Here is a 15,380-nt window from a genome sequence, read left to right on the forward strand (position 1 = left end):
GACTGAAGGTGCTTTCTAAAAAAACATAAAAATTAAAACTGCACTTAACGGAAGATAACAGAATGTCCATAAATTATAAACTTTAGGAAATATAGTGATAAATTTGGCTAAATTTTTTTTTCTCAGTGGTCAAATTGAATTTTTGTATAAAACCTAGTGACAAAAAAGTATTTAACCCTTATTATTGTATGAAAGTATAAATAATTTGCTGGCAACATAAATTTGTATTGATGACTAGACCAAGGGATTTACCTCAGTGACTAGGTACCTCCCCCTTACTCCATTGGTCATCCTGTCCTAGGAAAAGTGATCCCCACCCCAATGAAAAAACAAAATTTGTATTGATGACGTAAAATTTTGATATTAACAAACTTTTTATGAACCAAATGATGCATCAAGTAATTAAACTCCTACAAATGTCGATTTTTTTATTATTTATTTTTGTAAATATATAAAAATTAAAGCAGTTATTAACTGGATAGTTAGCTTTAGGTGCAAACCTGCCTATACGATTTTTTACATAGCCGATTGATTAGCATTCACAACCCATAGTTTTCTAGATAGCTGACTTTTTATTTAGCAATTGACAATGTTCTTAGTAATTTTAGATAATAAATTCGCACAACAAATACTATAATATGTGCTATACAACATAATACACTTGTAGGAAATCTTTTTTGGAGAAAGATCGATAGGTGTGCATGAAAATGTCTCATCAGCGAATTTATTTCTTCTATCGCTCTGAAGACAGTTACACTGACACATAATTATGTCACAAGTAAACATTCACGAAAAAGAATATTTCGATAACACAATTTTATCTGTTCTACCGTTAGAGTGATAGTTAACACAAGTAAATAATTATGAGAGGTATACATTCATTTTACATTTCATTAACTTAAATTTGTCTCTTTCACAGTTTGAGTGACGATTACAGTGACACATAATTATGTCACATATATACATTTACAAAAATTGACATTTCAATAACTTAAAATTGCCTCTCTCATCAATTGAGTGATGATTACACTGACATAGTCATGCCACATGTTTACATTCATAGAAAACAACACTTCGATAACTCACAATTATATCATGTCTCTACGTAACAAGGTAACTACATTTCGGATTAATGCTGAAGTCAGATGTACACATTGCATCTTTTTAACGTTGACACATAACGAGTGTTTATAGGTTAAAGATGTCTTTATTTTCATAAAAGTACACACATCTTTTATAGGACTACCCCACAATGCAATCCTCATTCAAGAATCATCCTAGACTAAAAGGTGTTGATAATTCAAAATGGGAAAAAAATACCGTTCGATAAATTAAACAGAAACAAAAAGGTGGATAATAAAATAACTAAACTGTTAAAATTCAGTTGAATTTTTTCATGAATAATACTTATTTTAAGGAATCTACCGACATTCTACCGAAAAAAGCCTCGAAACATAACTATATCACACGTACACGTTGGATTTCTTCAAATGAAATACAAGCGGTAATCAAAACACACAGGCCGCACACATGTTTAGCGGACTTTTTTATTGCTTATTAATTGCTTAGATTAAAGTACCTAATACGGTAAATTATATGGTGTGGTGTTTCCTAATTCAACAACCAAATAGGTTTCCTTGTTAAACACGTCTACTAAATGTTAATTGGCCTCTCAGAACTCTATAAATACCCAAACTTTCCGCCTTGAGATCCTTCCTTCCCTTTCTCTCTGATTTTTCTCTCTTTCTGTTGCATTCCGTATCTTTGCCTGCCTCTCTCTTCTCCCCTCGCCATTTTTAGGGTTTCCAGCTACTTTCTCTCCCAGGCGGGTGATCATTCCTCTCTCTCTCTCTCTCTCTCTCTCTTATTGTCCTTCCAATTATTTGGCCGCCTGTGAATGCTTGTTTATGTGAGGTTCTTTCGTTTCCAGGTTAATTCAGTCTCTTCTTCATCGACTATTAGAGATCAGGTTATACAATTTTCCTTCTCTTTAATTTTTCTTTTCTGTTTTCGTTGATATCATATAAAAGCAAATGCTGTTTGGATCCATATAACATGACCAAAACCAATCATTTTACCTTTCTTCTGAGTTTTTCTTCTCAGATCTTTACCCAAAGTCGCCCGATTTAGCTTTTTTACAGATTAGAAAGCAAACCCTTTTGTTTTTGTCATCCAATTATGACAAAGATGAAGCCTTTTTCATGGATTGTGGCGGAGCCCTTGGTGTCATGACCATGAGCCCCTAGCCCATTTACTTTGGGATAGCTTCATCAGTTTTGTTGCTGTTAAATCCATGACATATACGGTTGGCTTCAGGACCATATGATATATTAATTAATGGATGTGTGTTGCTGTCAACATTTATATATACATGGTTTTGGGACCATTTTATTCATTATATATATGCATATGCTGCTAGTTTTCGTTTGATGGATCAATCATCTTTCTTTCTTTCTTTTTTTCTCCAAATCTTGGTTTTTTTTAATAATGGGATTTGTTGATGGGTGGAAATCTGATATGATGTTTATTAAAGAAAATGACTTGACAGCCAATATGTTAATTTTACCTTATTTTAGTACGGATTTATATTTTGTCGGTTGCTGTGAACTGATGAAAATATGTTGAAATTTTCACAACGTGCCTAAATCACCTCCCTTGATGTAGCTTATAAAACAAAAGCCTCATGGACTTTGAACGAGAAGCTTTATTTGCTTTTATGGGTGCAATTTTTAAATCGAGAGTTCTTTTATTTATTTATTTATTATCTGTTCATCACGAGCTTAATAAATTTTTCACGTGACAGTCTGTGTGATTGGTTTATTTTTTCTGCTTATGATGTCTTCAGAAAGTGTTTATGTTTTGAATACTTTGTGTTTTTTTTTCTGGTGGGGATTAAATATTACGTTCGTTGTGGTAGTTGTGATGTCTTGTCGCAGCACGGGGAATTGTTTTGTTTTGAACTTTATATATATAATAATTTATATTATTTTTAATTTAATCAATTCTGAAGGTGATGAATTCTTAGATCTATGGCTCCTTCAGCCCTTCGTGAATTACTATGGAGAAAAAACATTACACTTTTTATTTTATTTTATTTTTATTCTAGAAGAAAACCATTTGCATAGAGTGATTTTTGTTCTGAATGATTGGACCAGAAAACCTTACATTTCAATCTCGTAGTGACCCACAATAGGAGTTGTGCATTATGTCTTGGTATGGTTGAATTTTTATTTATATGCATGTGATAATGCTTTTTATGTAAGTGCTTTTGGGGGACTAGACAAATCAGTTGAGCCCAATTTATATTTTGCTTCTATAAAGTAACTATAGATGATGATGTATAGCATTATATGCATACATAAAATACAAATATAGTTAGATTATTATACTCTATAATATAAAGGTGTGAACATTTAACTTCAAGTGTATATTTTAATGGTTTATATCTTGTGTGTATATTCTATTATCTGATTGCATACATGATTCATTTTTAATGCTATTTCTTATTTTATCAATAGTTGATTTTTCCCCCCTATTTAATCTTTGGTTGCTTGAATCTTAATTTTGAGAAAGAATGCTTATGCTATTTTTTGGGAAAGTAAACTGAACCTGCTTTGGTTTGGTTTTGATTTCAATTATTAGCAAACTGAGATTATCGATTCGATGTCCGGATTGAATCCAAAATCGAACCAACTCAGACCTGACCCACCTTAATGCTGTGTAGATAGCAACTTATATAATTTCTCCTGAATTTCAATGACAACATAAGTTGATAGAATGTGCCAAGAAAACTTGTATTTGTGGTATAGTTTATTGCCAGCATTCGATGGTGGGGTCTTTGAGAAATGGACTAATATATACTACACCTGACCATCCCTTTGCCCTGCATGCAGTGATTATTGTCTTTTGTTTAAACTCAAAAATTAGGTAGCCTCTATGTCCAAATCTTTGGTAAGAATTTATTTAACTATGACTAATTATGTTAATCAAAGGAATCTATGAATTAATTGACTTGTGCATTGTGCCCCTTTTTTTTATGCATCAATAAATTATCAAATTAGTTTGACTTTGTTTTTGTTTGGGGTGGTTGTAAAGAGTCACATGTGTTTTCTGTCAATTTATATGGATCTCATGAGTCCTATAGAGTTGGTGTTTTTTTTACCACATGGCATATAAATTACCTTCCCTTCAAAGTCTGTTGTTCCTGCAACTCTTAAGCACCATAGATTTTCATTTGCTTCTGGATTGTTTTGAGTGCCAACCCTATTTTAACTGCCCTTTGATATGATTTAAGTTCACCCTGGTAAAAGTGATTGCAATTTGCAAGTGTTGTAGTTGAAACTTGAAGCAAATGTTCATTTACATGTGCATACACACCAATACTTAAGCCACTTATTTTATGGTTCTGCAGGAAGAGGCTTAGTACAAACTTGCTGCAATTTGAAAGCATATAACTATATCCTTTCCTCCCGAAGACCCTTGTGCGAAGAATGTTTGACCGCCTTTTATGAATGCAGTATTGTTCTGGGGATGAGAAGGTGTGACTCTGAACACTTGGTGTGAATTTGGTTTGGACATTGGTATTCTGAAGCTGGTTGTTTTTTATCTTTCCATTTGACGCTTTAATGTCATGACAGTTTTGAGGAACTCTGTGCTTAATGGACTGCTCACCCAACAGCAGTGACAAGAAAACGTTGAAGAGGTGGTTTTTCATTGACAAAAGGGTCGGCTAAAACAAGTACATTTCTTGAACTTAGGAGCATACTCTGTGTTGTTGACAGAGCGCCATTCATATTAAACACTACAAACTACAAAACTTTGTCACTTTGATTAGCACTTGGCAACGAAACTGGATCCAATGGAGTTGAAGACAAATCACGCTGCTCCGGTCCTCACGGACCCTCCACCGATAAGTAAGTCAAGACTAGGCCTCCATTCTAGTTTGTTGCCATTCTCACAGCAAGGAGCATCATTCTCCTCTGGCAAGTACATTAACATCCCAAGGAAAAAGCCAGGAAAGCTCGATGATGTTCGGTCCAATGGTTGGCTTGATGCCATGAAATCCTCTTCACCTCCCCGGAAGAAGCTCAATAAGGATTTCAATGTTGAGGTTGCTTCAGATGATGTTGATAATGCTTACTGCTTTTGGATGGTATATTTGCTTCTCTTTTATTAACTTTGCAGTTTATATCCATTTGTTCTTGTATGACTTCAAACTTATTCGTCTGGTGCTCTCTGTGATGATGCAGCTTAAGCATCCATCAGCGCTGAATTCGTTCGAGCGGATTACAAATTTTGCAAGGAACAAGAAGATAGCAATATTTCTAGATTATGATGGGACTCTTTCCCCGATAGTTGATGACCCTGACCGTGCAATAATGTCTAACGCTGTAAGAATTGTGTTTTGTTGTTTTATGCTTATAAATTTCGACTTTTATTTATCTTCTGTGTCTGAAACGAAAAGAAACTGTTGCCAGATGCGTTCAGCTGTAAGAAATGTTGCGAAGCATTTTCCAACTGCTATTATTAGTGGAAGAAGCCGCGATAAGGTAGCTGCAGCATTTCCCCCTCTCTTTTTTCCGACTCAGTGTTTAATTTCATCTTTTCTATTTGGTCCTAGTGTGGATGCCATTCGAATGCTGGTCATTAGGGCCGTCTGATGAGCGGATTTGTTTCAGGTATATGATTTGGTAGGACTAACAGAACTTTACTATGCTGGTAGTCATGGAATGGACATAATGGGTCCTGTCACTAATACAGACTCCAATGACCATCCAAACTGTGTGAAATCTACTGACCAACAGGTAACATGACAATAAAATTCTACAAGTCCTTTGCACTCTTGTATAATTTTTTTCCGTTGAGTTCTCATTATCTGTCTTTGATATGGCAGGGTAAGGAGGTAAACCTCTTCCAGCCTGCTAGGGAGTTTATACCTATGATCGACGAGGTTTTTAGAACCCTCGTCGAGAATACTAAAGGGATCAAAGGTGCAAAAGTTGAAAATCACAAGTTTTGCGCCTCTGTACATTACCGTAATGTAGATGAGAAAGTAAGCATTTACTTAAAGAAGAATAGAAGAAAGCTTACAATTGCATCTGCAAGAGTTTGTCTGACTTGTTTTGGTTATTTTTGGCATGTGTTCTGACTTCAGAATTGGTCTACAATTGCACAAAGTGTTCATGATATTCTCAAAGACTACCCTCGTTTACGATTAACTCATGGGCGGAAGGTAATTAATCTCACTGGTTTGCCTTAATCTTGTTGCTTTTCACCTTATTATCATTTGCATTAATAAGCCAAATTCTTTCCATCTAACATATAAATTTGGACAATGTTTTTTCTTGCAGGTTTTAGAGGTCCGCCCTGTTATTGACTGGAACAAGGGAAAAGCAGTTGAATTTTTGCTTGAATCTCTTGGTAGTGAACCAAACCTCTCTCTCTCTCTCTCTTCTTTTTCTCTCTCTTAAATGATACATATTCACACTATGAGAACCTGGACAAATGGTGCAGGGCTAAATGGTAGGGATGATGTACTCCCAATTTATATTGGTGATGATAGGACCGATGAAGATGCATTCAAGGTGACACTACCATCACTGCATTTTTACTAATCTTACTCACAAGAGTTTGTAACATTGACACTAAATATAATCTCCATACATTGTTTCAGTTCTTGAAGAAGAAGAAGAAGCGTGGTTATGGAATTCTGGTGTCGCCGGTTCCAAAAGAAACCAGTGCCTTCTACTCTCTCAAGGACCCATCAGAGGTTTTACTCTCATCCTTAATATTGCAGGCATGTTGGCTGTGTGTTTTTTTAATTTCATCTCAAAAAATCCATCGAAATTTTTATACAGGTCATGGAATTTCTCAAGTCCTTGGTGAGATGGAAGGAGGAAGAAGCCAATTAAATGCTAAGGGAGCACTTAGTTGATCTGAAATATAGTATTAATAGGCTTTTAGTTTTTTTTATAAGTTTTGTACTCCACAAGAACTCAAGGCTGCTAAAAGCAGCTGCTGTTATTTTACAACCTCAGTTGTCAGTTCAGAGCTTCTCAGTTATTTTGTTATTTCATGTCTTTGGCTTATAAAAAATAAAGTATTTTCTCCCCATTTTCATCTCTCAAAGCTTTCCTTACCACGATGGTTCCTTCTAATCTTGTAGACTTTGTGGAATGTCACAAACTGTTTCAGTGTACTGCACAAAAACTTCTCTAATTTTTATTTCACTTTGGATCCTGCATTTCTGGGATTTAAATTTCGATAACTTACACGTTAAAACTGTATGTCGAAAAGATATTATTGGGGTTAACTTACATATAACTACATCGAAACCAATCAATTTTCAACCACGCAAAGTGAACAAAACTTGAAGATTAGCAGAAGAACAATTTTTTCTTTTTTTGTTGGTTAGAAAGATCAGCAAGGCAGCAATCCCATTTCTCAGTTTTGTAAATTTGTACCACACTTGGTTGGCATTTTGGACTTTATAACTTAACCCAATATTGAAATAAATTGGAAGCTTTGTAAGGTCCATTGTACTTCATAAAAAACAATCAAATGGGGTCACAAAACAAAACACAATCTCCCAATATTTGCCTAGCGGAGAATACAATAGGACTTGTCTTGTCCCTATATCCGGTCTCTTTCTCTCTCAACTCAAAAAAACCTCAAATGATCGTCCTTGTTATTATCAGCTATATCCATGATCCGACTTATTATGAAGTACCTTTTTTTATATATTATCTTCAAAACTATTTATTAAAGCATAGTTCTAGACATCATTTACCCCAATTCAAAGTTTGATTTTGAAATTGTGCGAGGGGTAACGCTATTTACATAACATAATATACAATATGCATGTGATGATATATATAAATTTATTACATCACATAACATATCGATAATAACATGACACATGTCTTAAATCAATAGAGATGGATACTTCCGACTTAGGACAGTCTTCTTTCTAAAAAGAGAATGTCGTAAAACATTTTCCTTGCATGTAACATGTTTTTACATAGACAAAGTGAAAATGTCCATAACAAAAAAGCATCATTAAAATTCAGAGGATGAGGTTTTTTTTTTTTTTGTTGGAAACAGAGGATGAGGTGTGTGTACATATAAAAACATGCCTCACTGATCCGCCCAAATAACTTCCAACTGCTACCGATTTCGAGCGAAGCCCAAAAATGTCAGTCTCTTTGCAATCTCCGCCCTCCTCAGCTGTCTCCTCTTTCCAGGTGCACTCAATACTCTCTATCTCTCTCTCCTCTCTCCCAGCTCTGCTTCGCTAACTATTGCTGTGCGAGCTGTAAACTTTGATTTTTTTTTATTTTTTAAAATTTTGTTTTACATTCAAAATTAATCATAGCAGGGAACAAGGCTGAGGTTTTCCAATGGATCTCCAGCTTCCAATCTGCTCTTCAACTTCCAGCGATCGTTTCCTGTCATTCGGGCCTCCGCTCTCGACACCGGTCAGTGAGCTTTCTGTCTCAGTGTCTCAATGCTCAGCTTTGCTTCTTGTTTTATTTTATTTTATTTTTATCATTTGCATCTTTTACATTTTTGGTTGAATTGGATTTTCAGGTTCAACCACAGAATTGGACGTCGTCTCTAGCTTCAGCGAGATCGTTCCAGACACTGTCATTTTCGATGACTTCGAGAGGTATCTAAATATATATTCTTTTTCTTTTGCTTGTTTTGTAGAAGTGGAGTTTGAAATTTTCATGATCATGCTGTCAATTATGAATCAAAATTTCTTCTGAACTGATAATAATGTCTTTGCTTAATGATCAGAATAGCTTTAATCTTCATTTACTGTTTTTAGATTTTAGTTTGGTAGCAACAGAAACTCGGAGTAATAAAGTAGCATATCCAAATTGTTTAAAATTTCATTTATTTCATATTTTCGTATGGTTTCATGAAGGATTATTTCTAAATTTTGAAATTTTGGCTGTTTACTGATTATTTATGAAAAGGTTTCCTCCAACCGCTGCTACAGTGAGCTCTTCCCTGCTCTTGGGTATATGTAGCCTCCCTGACACCATATTTAGAGTAAGCGTTCAATCTTCCATTGGGGAAGAAATCTTTCGAAAAATAAATAAGAAATCACATGTGCTTTCCAAATTCAATATGGGACTACATGTTGTGTTTTCTGATTACTTTTTCTTTGGTGTAGAATGCTGTGGATATGGCATTGGCGGATTCAGAGTGCAATAAGCATGAAAACTCCGAATTGAGATTGTCATGTTTCAGTAACAAGGTTGGTTTTCTTGTATCTTGTCATTAGAAATACCTATGCCTTGTTAGATTGATCATATTGCTCAAAATTTAGTTATGCGCGTGTAGGCTTTAGTGAATGTTGGTGGTGATTTGGCGAAACTAGTTCCTGGCCGAGTGTCTACTGAGGTGGATGCACGTCTTGCTTATGACACGCATGGCATTATCAGAAAGGTATTCGTTTCTTCCTGGTAATCTTGTCTTATATTTTCTAGTTAAAGAAAATGCTAATACATTACACAAAAATTAAACATACTATAAATGCTGATGTTCAAGAACAATTTGTTGGTTTCTATCTTAACTGTGTATGCATTCATCTTATTCTTGATTGTTTTTCAAGCAACTATATGACTTTTGTTAATGATAATCTTGATAAGTTTTGTCATGTTGTTTATTTTATTGAGCTATACTTGTCATGGCTGGTGTAATAGTTTTGCATTAAAGTTCTAAAAGGCCTATAATATGACTAGATTTGATAGTTTGTTACTAGATTTAATAGTCTTGCAGAAAATGTGTGAGGAAAAAATGATACTGAAATTTTGTTGCATTTTCTTACGGGTGTGTACATTATTAATTTTAGTGCGCACAAATTTTAAGTGCCAGTATTTTTTTACTTATTTTCCTCAGGTATATCGTTTTCTCACTGATATCACTTAGATTATTTGCTATCTCTTTCATTGCAGTCTGATACAATTGGTTTATCTAATACGCAGGTGCATGACTTGCTGAAGTTGTACAATGAAGTTAATGTTCCTCCTGAGCGTTTGTTGTTCAAAATTCCTTCAACTTGGCAAGTAAGTGTCAGAGATAATTAGGCCTGTTGTGAATATTCTGAGTGGACTTGATGACAATTGCTCTGTTGTGAGGCGATTGTTTTGCATCATTTTGTTGCTCATCGATTGTTGGTTTTCTGTTCAGGGAATTGAAGCTTCAAGATTACTAGAATCTGAGGGCATACAGACGCATTTGACATTTGTGTACAGGTAAAGCTCTTGTAATTAACTGGTGTTAACTTGACAAACCTGTTTGAAATCTTAGACTTGATGTTGTACTCCTAACTTCTATAAGGGCACAGTTTTATACAGTTGTAACAGAGGATAAAGTTTTACGATACCCCCTCCCTCCCTCCCTCTCTCCTCTCCCTCTCCCTCTCCCTCTCCTTTTCCCATTCCCCCTTCCTTGTTGGTTGGGCAACAAGATTGCTTCTCATGAATTGTAAAAATTTGTTGATTTAGCTTGCTTTTGTTTTGAAAGTTCAAATCCATGATCCTGACGATGTCTAAAGGAGCCATTGTAGTTAGAATTACATGTTTTCTTATTGTGGCATTGAAAATTGCTTGTATATCAATAAAAAAATGCCGAGGCAGAAGCTATTAGGTTTTGATTATATAAACAACAAATCAGAATGCTGCTTTGTGATTTTTGTCATCTGTGATTTATGAACATTACTTTGCCATTATATCTGCTGTTCAAGTTCAACTTTGTACTTCTCATGACTCTTTCTTTTTTTTTCTTCTCTATATGTGTCTCCACACACACTCACATGCACAATGCTGTTCTAAGATTAATTCATTTTAATTTTTTAGTTGTGTTTGGTGATGGTTTGAACATTTTTCTTCAGCTTTGCTCAAGCTGCAGCTGCAGCCCAAGCCGGCGCTTCTGTTATTCAGATTTTTGTTGGCCGTCTTAGGGTAATGTTTTTTCACATTCGTAATAATGGAATTTTTATTTAGTTCAACTTCAGTTTATTGTAACCGCTAAAGGTCAAATTTATCATTCAGGATTGGTCTCGCAACCATTCTGGTGACCCTGAGATAGAAGCTGCTCTCAAGAGAGGGGAGGATCCTGGGTTAGCATTGGTAAGTTGGACAGTTCTCGTCTTGTGGTTTTGTGATTATGTATTATTGTTTGTTGTGGTCCTTGAACGGGACCACTCTGTTTTGAGTTTTGATTTTTGACCTCCAGATGCATCTCAGTTGCAAGCAATTACCAAATATAAACTGGTTTGTACTTCTGGTTTTTCCAGTATTGTTTTATATCCTAAAATCTGACAACCATTAGGAATGAGCCTAAATAATTTATTCTAACATTTTCTTTCCCCATCACTGACTAGAGTATGTTAGATGCTTTAACTTCTGGCTACACCTTGAATTTCTCAGGTGACACTAGAGCTTTCGTATAGGATAGTAATGAATATAAACTGTTCCCGTATGAGATGCTTTTTGACATTACAGGTGACAAAGGCATATAACTACATCCACAAATATGGACATAAATCAAAGTTAATGGCAGCAGCAGTTCGGAATAAGCAGGATTTGTTCAGTCTCTTGGGGTAAATTATATGACTCACCTTTTAATCTTATGTATCTGGGAATTTCCAACAAAACTCAACTCAAGGAACAATCTTCCTGCTTGTGTTGTCTGGTACATGTTCAGGGTTGACTACATCATTGCACCACTGAAGGTATTGCAGTCACTAAAAGAATCAATCACTACCCCTGAAGAGAAGTATTCTTTCGTCAGGAGACTATCTCCACAATCTGCTGCCATCTACAAGTTCAGTGAAGAAGAGGTCTGCTTTCTGTCCTGTGCTCAATACATTTTATTCTGCATCAGGAATGAGAAAAATAAAATGAAAAAATAATACGTGAAGCAAAATGATGACTCAGGTTAACAGGTTCACCTGCATGTTGTGTGTAGTGCTGTTGGTACTTAAATTTTAATCTCTTATTTCATGTGGCAAAGACAAAAGGGTGCCAGTTTTGATAGAGCTATGTGAAAAGCCAAATAGTTATACAATAATGAGTGCCTCTATTTTTTGAGAAGTAGACATGTTGAGTGCCAAAAGAAAAAATAAAAGAAAAAGGAAGAATGCCAAAAGGACTAAATATTTTAGTATTAACCCTTTTTTTCTCAGATATTAGTATTAATAAAACCTGCCAACTTGTGGTGGATTTATGGTTCATTTGAGTTTGATGTTGTTTTGCTTACTGGGTTCTTTTGCTCCTTTTAATCCAGTTTGCTTTGTCATTTTTAAGTTTGTTTATCTGATGATATCATTATCTGGGACAGTCTCTTTGTTCCTGTCTACTTGATATTGCAGATTAGTTTAGTTTCTCTAGCTTCCTTACTGGGTTGCTCTGTTTGTTGTAACTGTGCCCTCCCCATTTTGGCTGAGGTTTTGAAATGAAGTTCATCTTCCGACCTAAAAAAAAAAACCCTGCCAACTTGTGATGAGCGTGCTTAGTTACTCATGACAGTATCTTAAAGTTTGAAAGTCTTTAATTTTGGAAGCAAAGCTTAATAGTTTAGGCGTCATCATTATTACTAGAACTTCAATGAACGTGGAGATGGAATTCCTTCAAACCTCTAGAATCACCAATATGGCTGCACCATCATCGTCTATCCCGTTGATAGGAGTGTCACTACCTCTCATCAGAAAATAAAAATCATATCCATGTTTGGCACCAGGCACATCACTACTTCCATCGTCTGCCTTGTCATGCATTAGTATACAACCACCTTGCCACCACAACCACTTCAACAGATGTCTCGTTTTCTATGCCTTGGTTTCCAAGTCACCACCCAATACCATTGGCCTTTTAGTATAATCACCATACTTTTCATGCTAAAGGGCATGTGTGTGCATGCTTTCTGATTTCATGTAGGTGGAAATTCTCTTCGATGCATTGTTAGGCCTAGACCCTCTATAGATGTACAGTCCGCATGGGACTGATATTGGACTCATGCCCCACACACTTGCTCGTGCACGCATACACTATGTAGGCGGTCCATGTGGTAATCACGATTCACGATTGCCAAAATCAGAGACTCTGCTCCCTAGTGTGAGAAATATCGTGTTTCTTTTTTGGCCTAGTATTGTACCAAGCACAGTTTTGTTATAGCCTTTTTGAAAAAGTAAAATTGGTGAATAAGAAAACTTCTTTTGCTGTGTGTCGAGTAATTTCTCATTGCTCAACCAAACAGGGATGGCTATGATTGGAATTGAAGTTGTAGAATGATTGGGTTTAAGACTAATATAAATCAGTTATATACATATGCCTGTCCAAAATAGTTATTGGTTCAAATTGATAGACCTCTCTGGTGTAAATCTATTCTGAAAAGATTATCAAAATGTTTTTGGTTTTAGATTTGTTAACCAATCTTCTCCTTGTGTCCAGCTTGTCAAGTGGGACCAATTAAGCTTTGCATCGGCTGTGGGACCTGCAGCCGTGGAGCTTCTGGCCAGTGGACTGGATGGTTATGCTAATCAAGCAAATCGAGTTGAGGAATTATTTGAGAAAATTTGGCCACCTCCAAATGTATGAAGTGCTGTCTTCTGTTGCTAAGCTGATCTTGCCTTGGGCCTTTCATGGAATAAATAAGAGTGAATACTGGTTTGGCTTTCGTTTTTCTCTCTCTCTCTCTCTCTCTCTCTCTCTCTTGTAATGTTTTTCTCCAGCAACACTTGATCTCAGCAAAGAATTTTATGTTATCATAAAAACGTGCAGCTAATCTGAATTTTGTTAATACACACGTGAGATGAGAATGCCTATGCCGTGATTCAGAAAGGAAAAAAAAAAAAAACTAATAATTTCCAAAACAATTAATAAAGCCGTATACAAAAATTTCTTCAGATATAAACACCAAAGTTCTGCCGCTTGGTTAAATAAAAAATTAATTTTAAAAAAAAATAGCGGCTCCTCCATGTTTCTCACTTAAATTCCATTCTAATCTAATGAGATATAACTTAGTTGGTTGAGGGCTTCCACTTTCATTTATGTGGGCATAGGGTTCGAAACCCCGAGACACTCAATCAATATTTGTGTAAATCTCGATTCAAAATCCCAAGCACCCAATCAATATTTGTGTAAAATCATCCTCCTCAGTCGCTTGTGCTAAAAATAAAATAAAAATCGCATTCCAAAACCGTGTTATTCATGTCCTCCATGTTTCTCGCCTATCTTGGTTACTTCTCTCTGAATGAAAAGTTCCCTTTGACAAAAATGAAAATCATGTTATTCATGTGGTCACCCATACTGTCCATTTATGCTATCAGCAAAGAAATTTGAACGCAATCATGTTGATGAATATTTAAGAAAATATGCTACCAGCCTGTAAAGCTCCTTCTTTGTATTCAACTGCTCTTACGGGGTGTGACCATTAGTGTAAGACTAGTGTTTGACACGTGCAAAAATAATTCATAAAACATACAAAAAGATATATATATATATATATATATTGTGACACATCAAGAATGGTCCAATCTAACCCTTTTTTTTGGGGTCTGACCCTAGACCAATCTAACCCTACATATATAACTATGGTTATTTCCACTGTAGAGGCACGGGAAAGAACCAATTCAACTTTCAATTTTGTCTTTTTCAGAAGGAATAACCTTTTCTTTTATACTTTTGCTCAGGCAACTTTTGCTGAAGTGACGGGGAATAATGACTGTAGAGACACGAGAAAGCAGGTGGCTGCTTTTAAGATGCTTTAATCATATTCTCCAGGGAAATTATTGTGTCTGCAACTAGGAGCCTAATCAGAATTCAAATCATAGGCATCATAGGGGTCCTGGCTGTCTTCATACCAAGACTTAGGCTTAGCAGGGCTCTGCATGGGCTGGCAACTAGACGACGAAGGAGAGTCATTTTCAATGTCCTCATCATCATCCATTTGAGAGGCTTGAATTATCAACTGGCGAGCAATTCTTGGAGTTCAGACTTCGATTTTCCTTCAACTGAAAGAGAAGATCGGGTTGAACCAGTGGGGGAGGCCGGATGCGGAATAGAATCATAGGGCAAATCATTGTAGACATATTTGGCAATTCTGTCAACTTCGAATTTGTCCCACCATTTAACAGAGAATTGACGGGCAAAAACTCTGGTATCTTTGGTTACTTTGTAGGACCATTTGAGGATCCAAGGAACTTTGTATTTAGCAACAAAAAGCAACTGCTTTGGAAAGAATAAATCAACTTTGGAGAACTTGACTTTTTTAGTGAAATGACGAATTAGCTCATGGACTGAAACAGACAGAATTTCATCAACTGGACCATGTTTTTCCCACCAATGGAGGAACCATTAGAGAAAAGA

The 15,380-nt window shown here is 35.7% G+C and overlaps 2 protein-coding genes across 3 annotated transcripts; both read left to right on the plus strand.

Annotated features, from left to right (window-relative positions):
* The first annotated feature begins 1,702 nt into the window (after nt 1–1,702).
* TPPG (Haloacid dehalogenase-like hydrolase (HAD) superfamily protein) lies at nt 1,703–7,121 on the plus strand. Its single transcript, XM_089042008.1, has 12 exons — nt 1,703–1,969; nt 4,412–4,538; nt 4,638–5,152; nt 5,250–5,390; nt 5,478–5,549; nt 5,679–5,804; nt 5,894–6,052; nt 6,155–6,232; nt 6,351–6,420; nt 6,514–6,584; nt 6,674–6,769; nt 6,858–7,121. The coding sequence occupies exons 3-12, from the start codon at nt 4,859–4,861 to the stop codon at nt 6,909–6,911; spliced, it is 1,161 nt and encodes a 386-aa protein (XP_088898134.1). The 5' UTR covers nt 1,703–1,969; nt 4,412–4,538; nt 4,638–4,858; the 3' UTR covers nt 6,912–7,121.
* A 963-nt stretch (nt 7,122–8,084) lies between these two features.
* Nucleotides 8,085–13,786, plus strand: LOC103337230 (Aldolase superfamily protein). Of its 2 annotated transcripts, XM_089041389.1 has the most exons (14): nt 8,085–8,243; nt 8,378–8,477; nt 8,590–8,668; nt 8,982–9,057; nt 9,182–9,265; nt 9,352–9,456; nt 9,996–10,076; nt 10,201–10,265; nt 10,904–10,973; nt 11,064–11,141; nt 11,259–11,285; nt 11,517–11,614; nt 11,719–11,854; nt 13,464–13,786. In XM_089041389.1, the coding sequence occupies exons 1-14, from the start codon at nt 8,193–8,195 to the stop codon at nt 13,608–13,610; spliced, it is 1,197 nt and encodes a 398-aa protein (XP_088897515.1). In that variant the 5' UTR covers nt 8,085–8,192; the 3' UTR covers nt 13,611–13,786. The 2 variants fall into 2 exon arrangements, with proteins under 2 accessions (XP_088897515.1, XP_008238614.2); XM_008240392.2 differs by lacking the exon at nt 11,259–11,285.
* The last annotated feature ends 1,594 nt before the right edge of the window (nt 13,787–15,380 follow it).

This window comes from Prunus mume, linkage group LG7 (assembly GCF_029339155.1).
Source record: "Prunus mume cultivar Tortuosa linkage group LG7, ASM2933915v1, whole genome shotgun sequence".
Classification (NCBI taxonomy): domain Eukaryota; kingdom Viridiplantae; phylum Streptophyta; class Magnoliopsida; order Rosales; family Rosaceae; genus Prunus; species Prunus mume.

Bases quoted from the DNA above. Each gene is read 5' to 3' on its own strand.
- LOC103337230 (XM_089041389.1), top strand. From the start codon at position 8,193: ATGTCAGTCTCTTTGCAATCTCCGCCCTCCTCAGCTGTCTCCTCTTTC. The intron at 8,244-8,377 runs GTGCACTCAATA...TAATCATAGCAG, and splicing joins CAGCTGTCTCCTCTTTCCAG to GGAACAAGGCTGAGGTTTTC. The intron at 10,266-10,903 runs GTAAAGCTCTTG...ATTTTTCTTCAG, and splicing joins CATTTGACATTTGTGTACAG to CTTTGCTCAAGCTGCAGCTG.
- TPPG (XM_089042008.1), top strand. From the start codon at position 4,859: ATGGAGTTGAAGACAAATCACGCTGCTCCGGTCCTCACGGACCCTCCA. The intron at 5,153-5,249 runs GTATATTTGCTT...GTGATGATGCAG, and splicing joins ATGCTTACTGCTTTTGGATG to CTTAAGCATCCATCAGCGCT. The intron at 6,233-6,350 runs GTAATTAATCTC...TTTTTCTTGCAG, and splicing joins GATTAACTCATGGGCGGAAG to GTTTTAGAGGTCCGCCCTGT.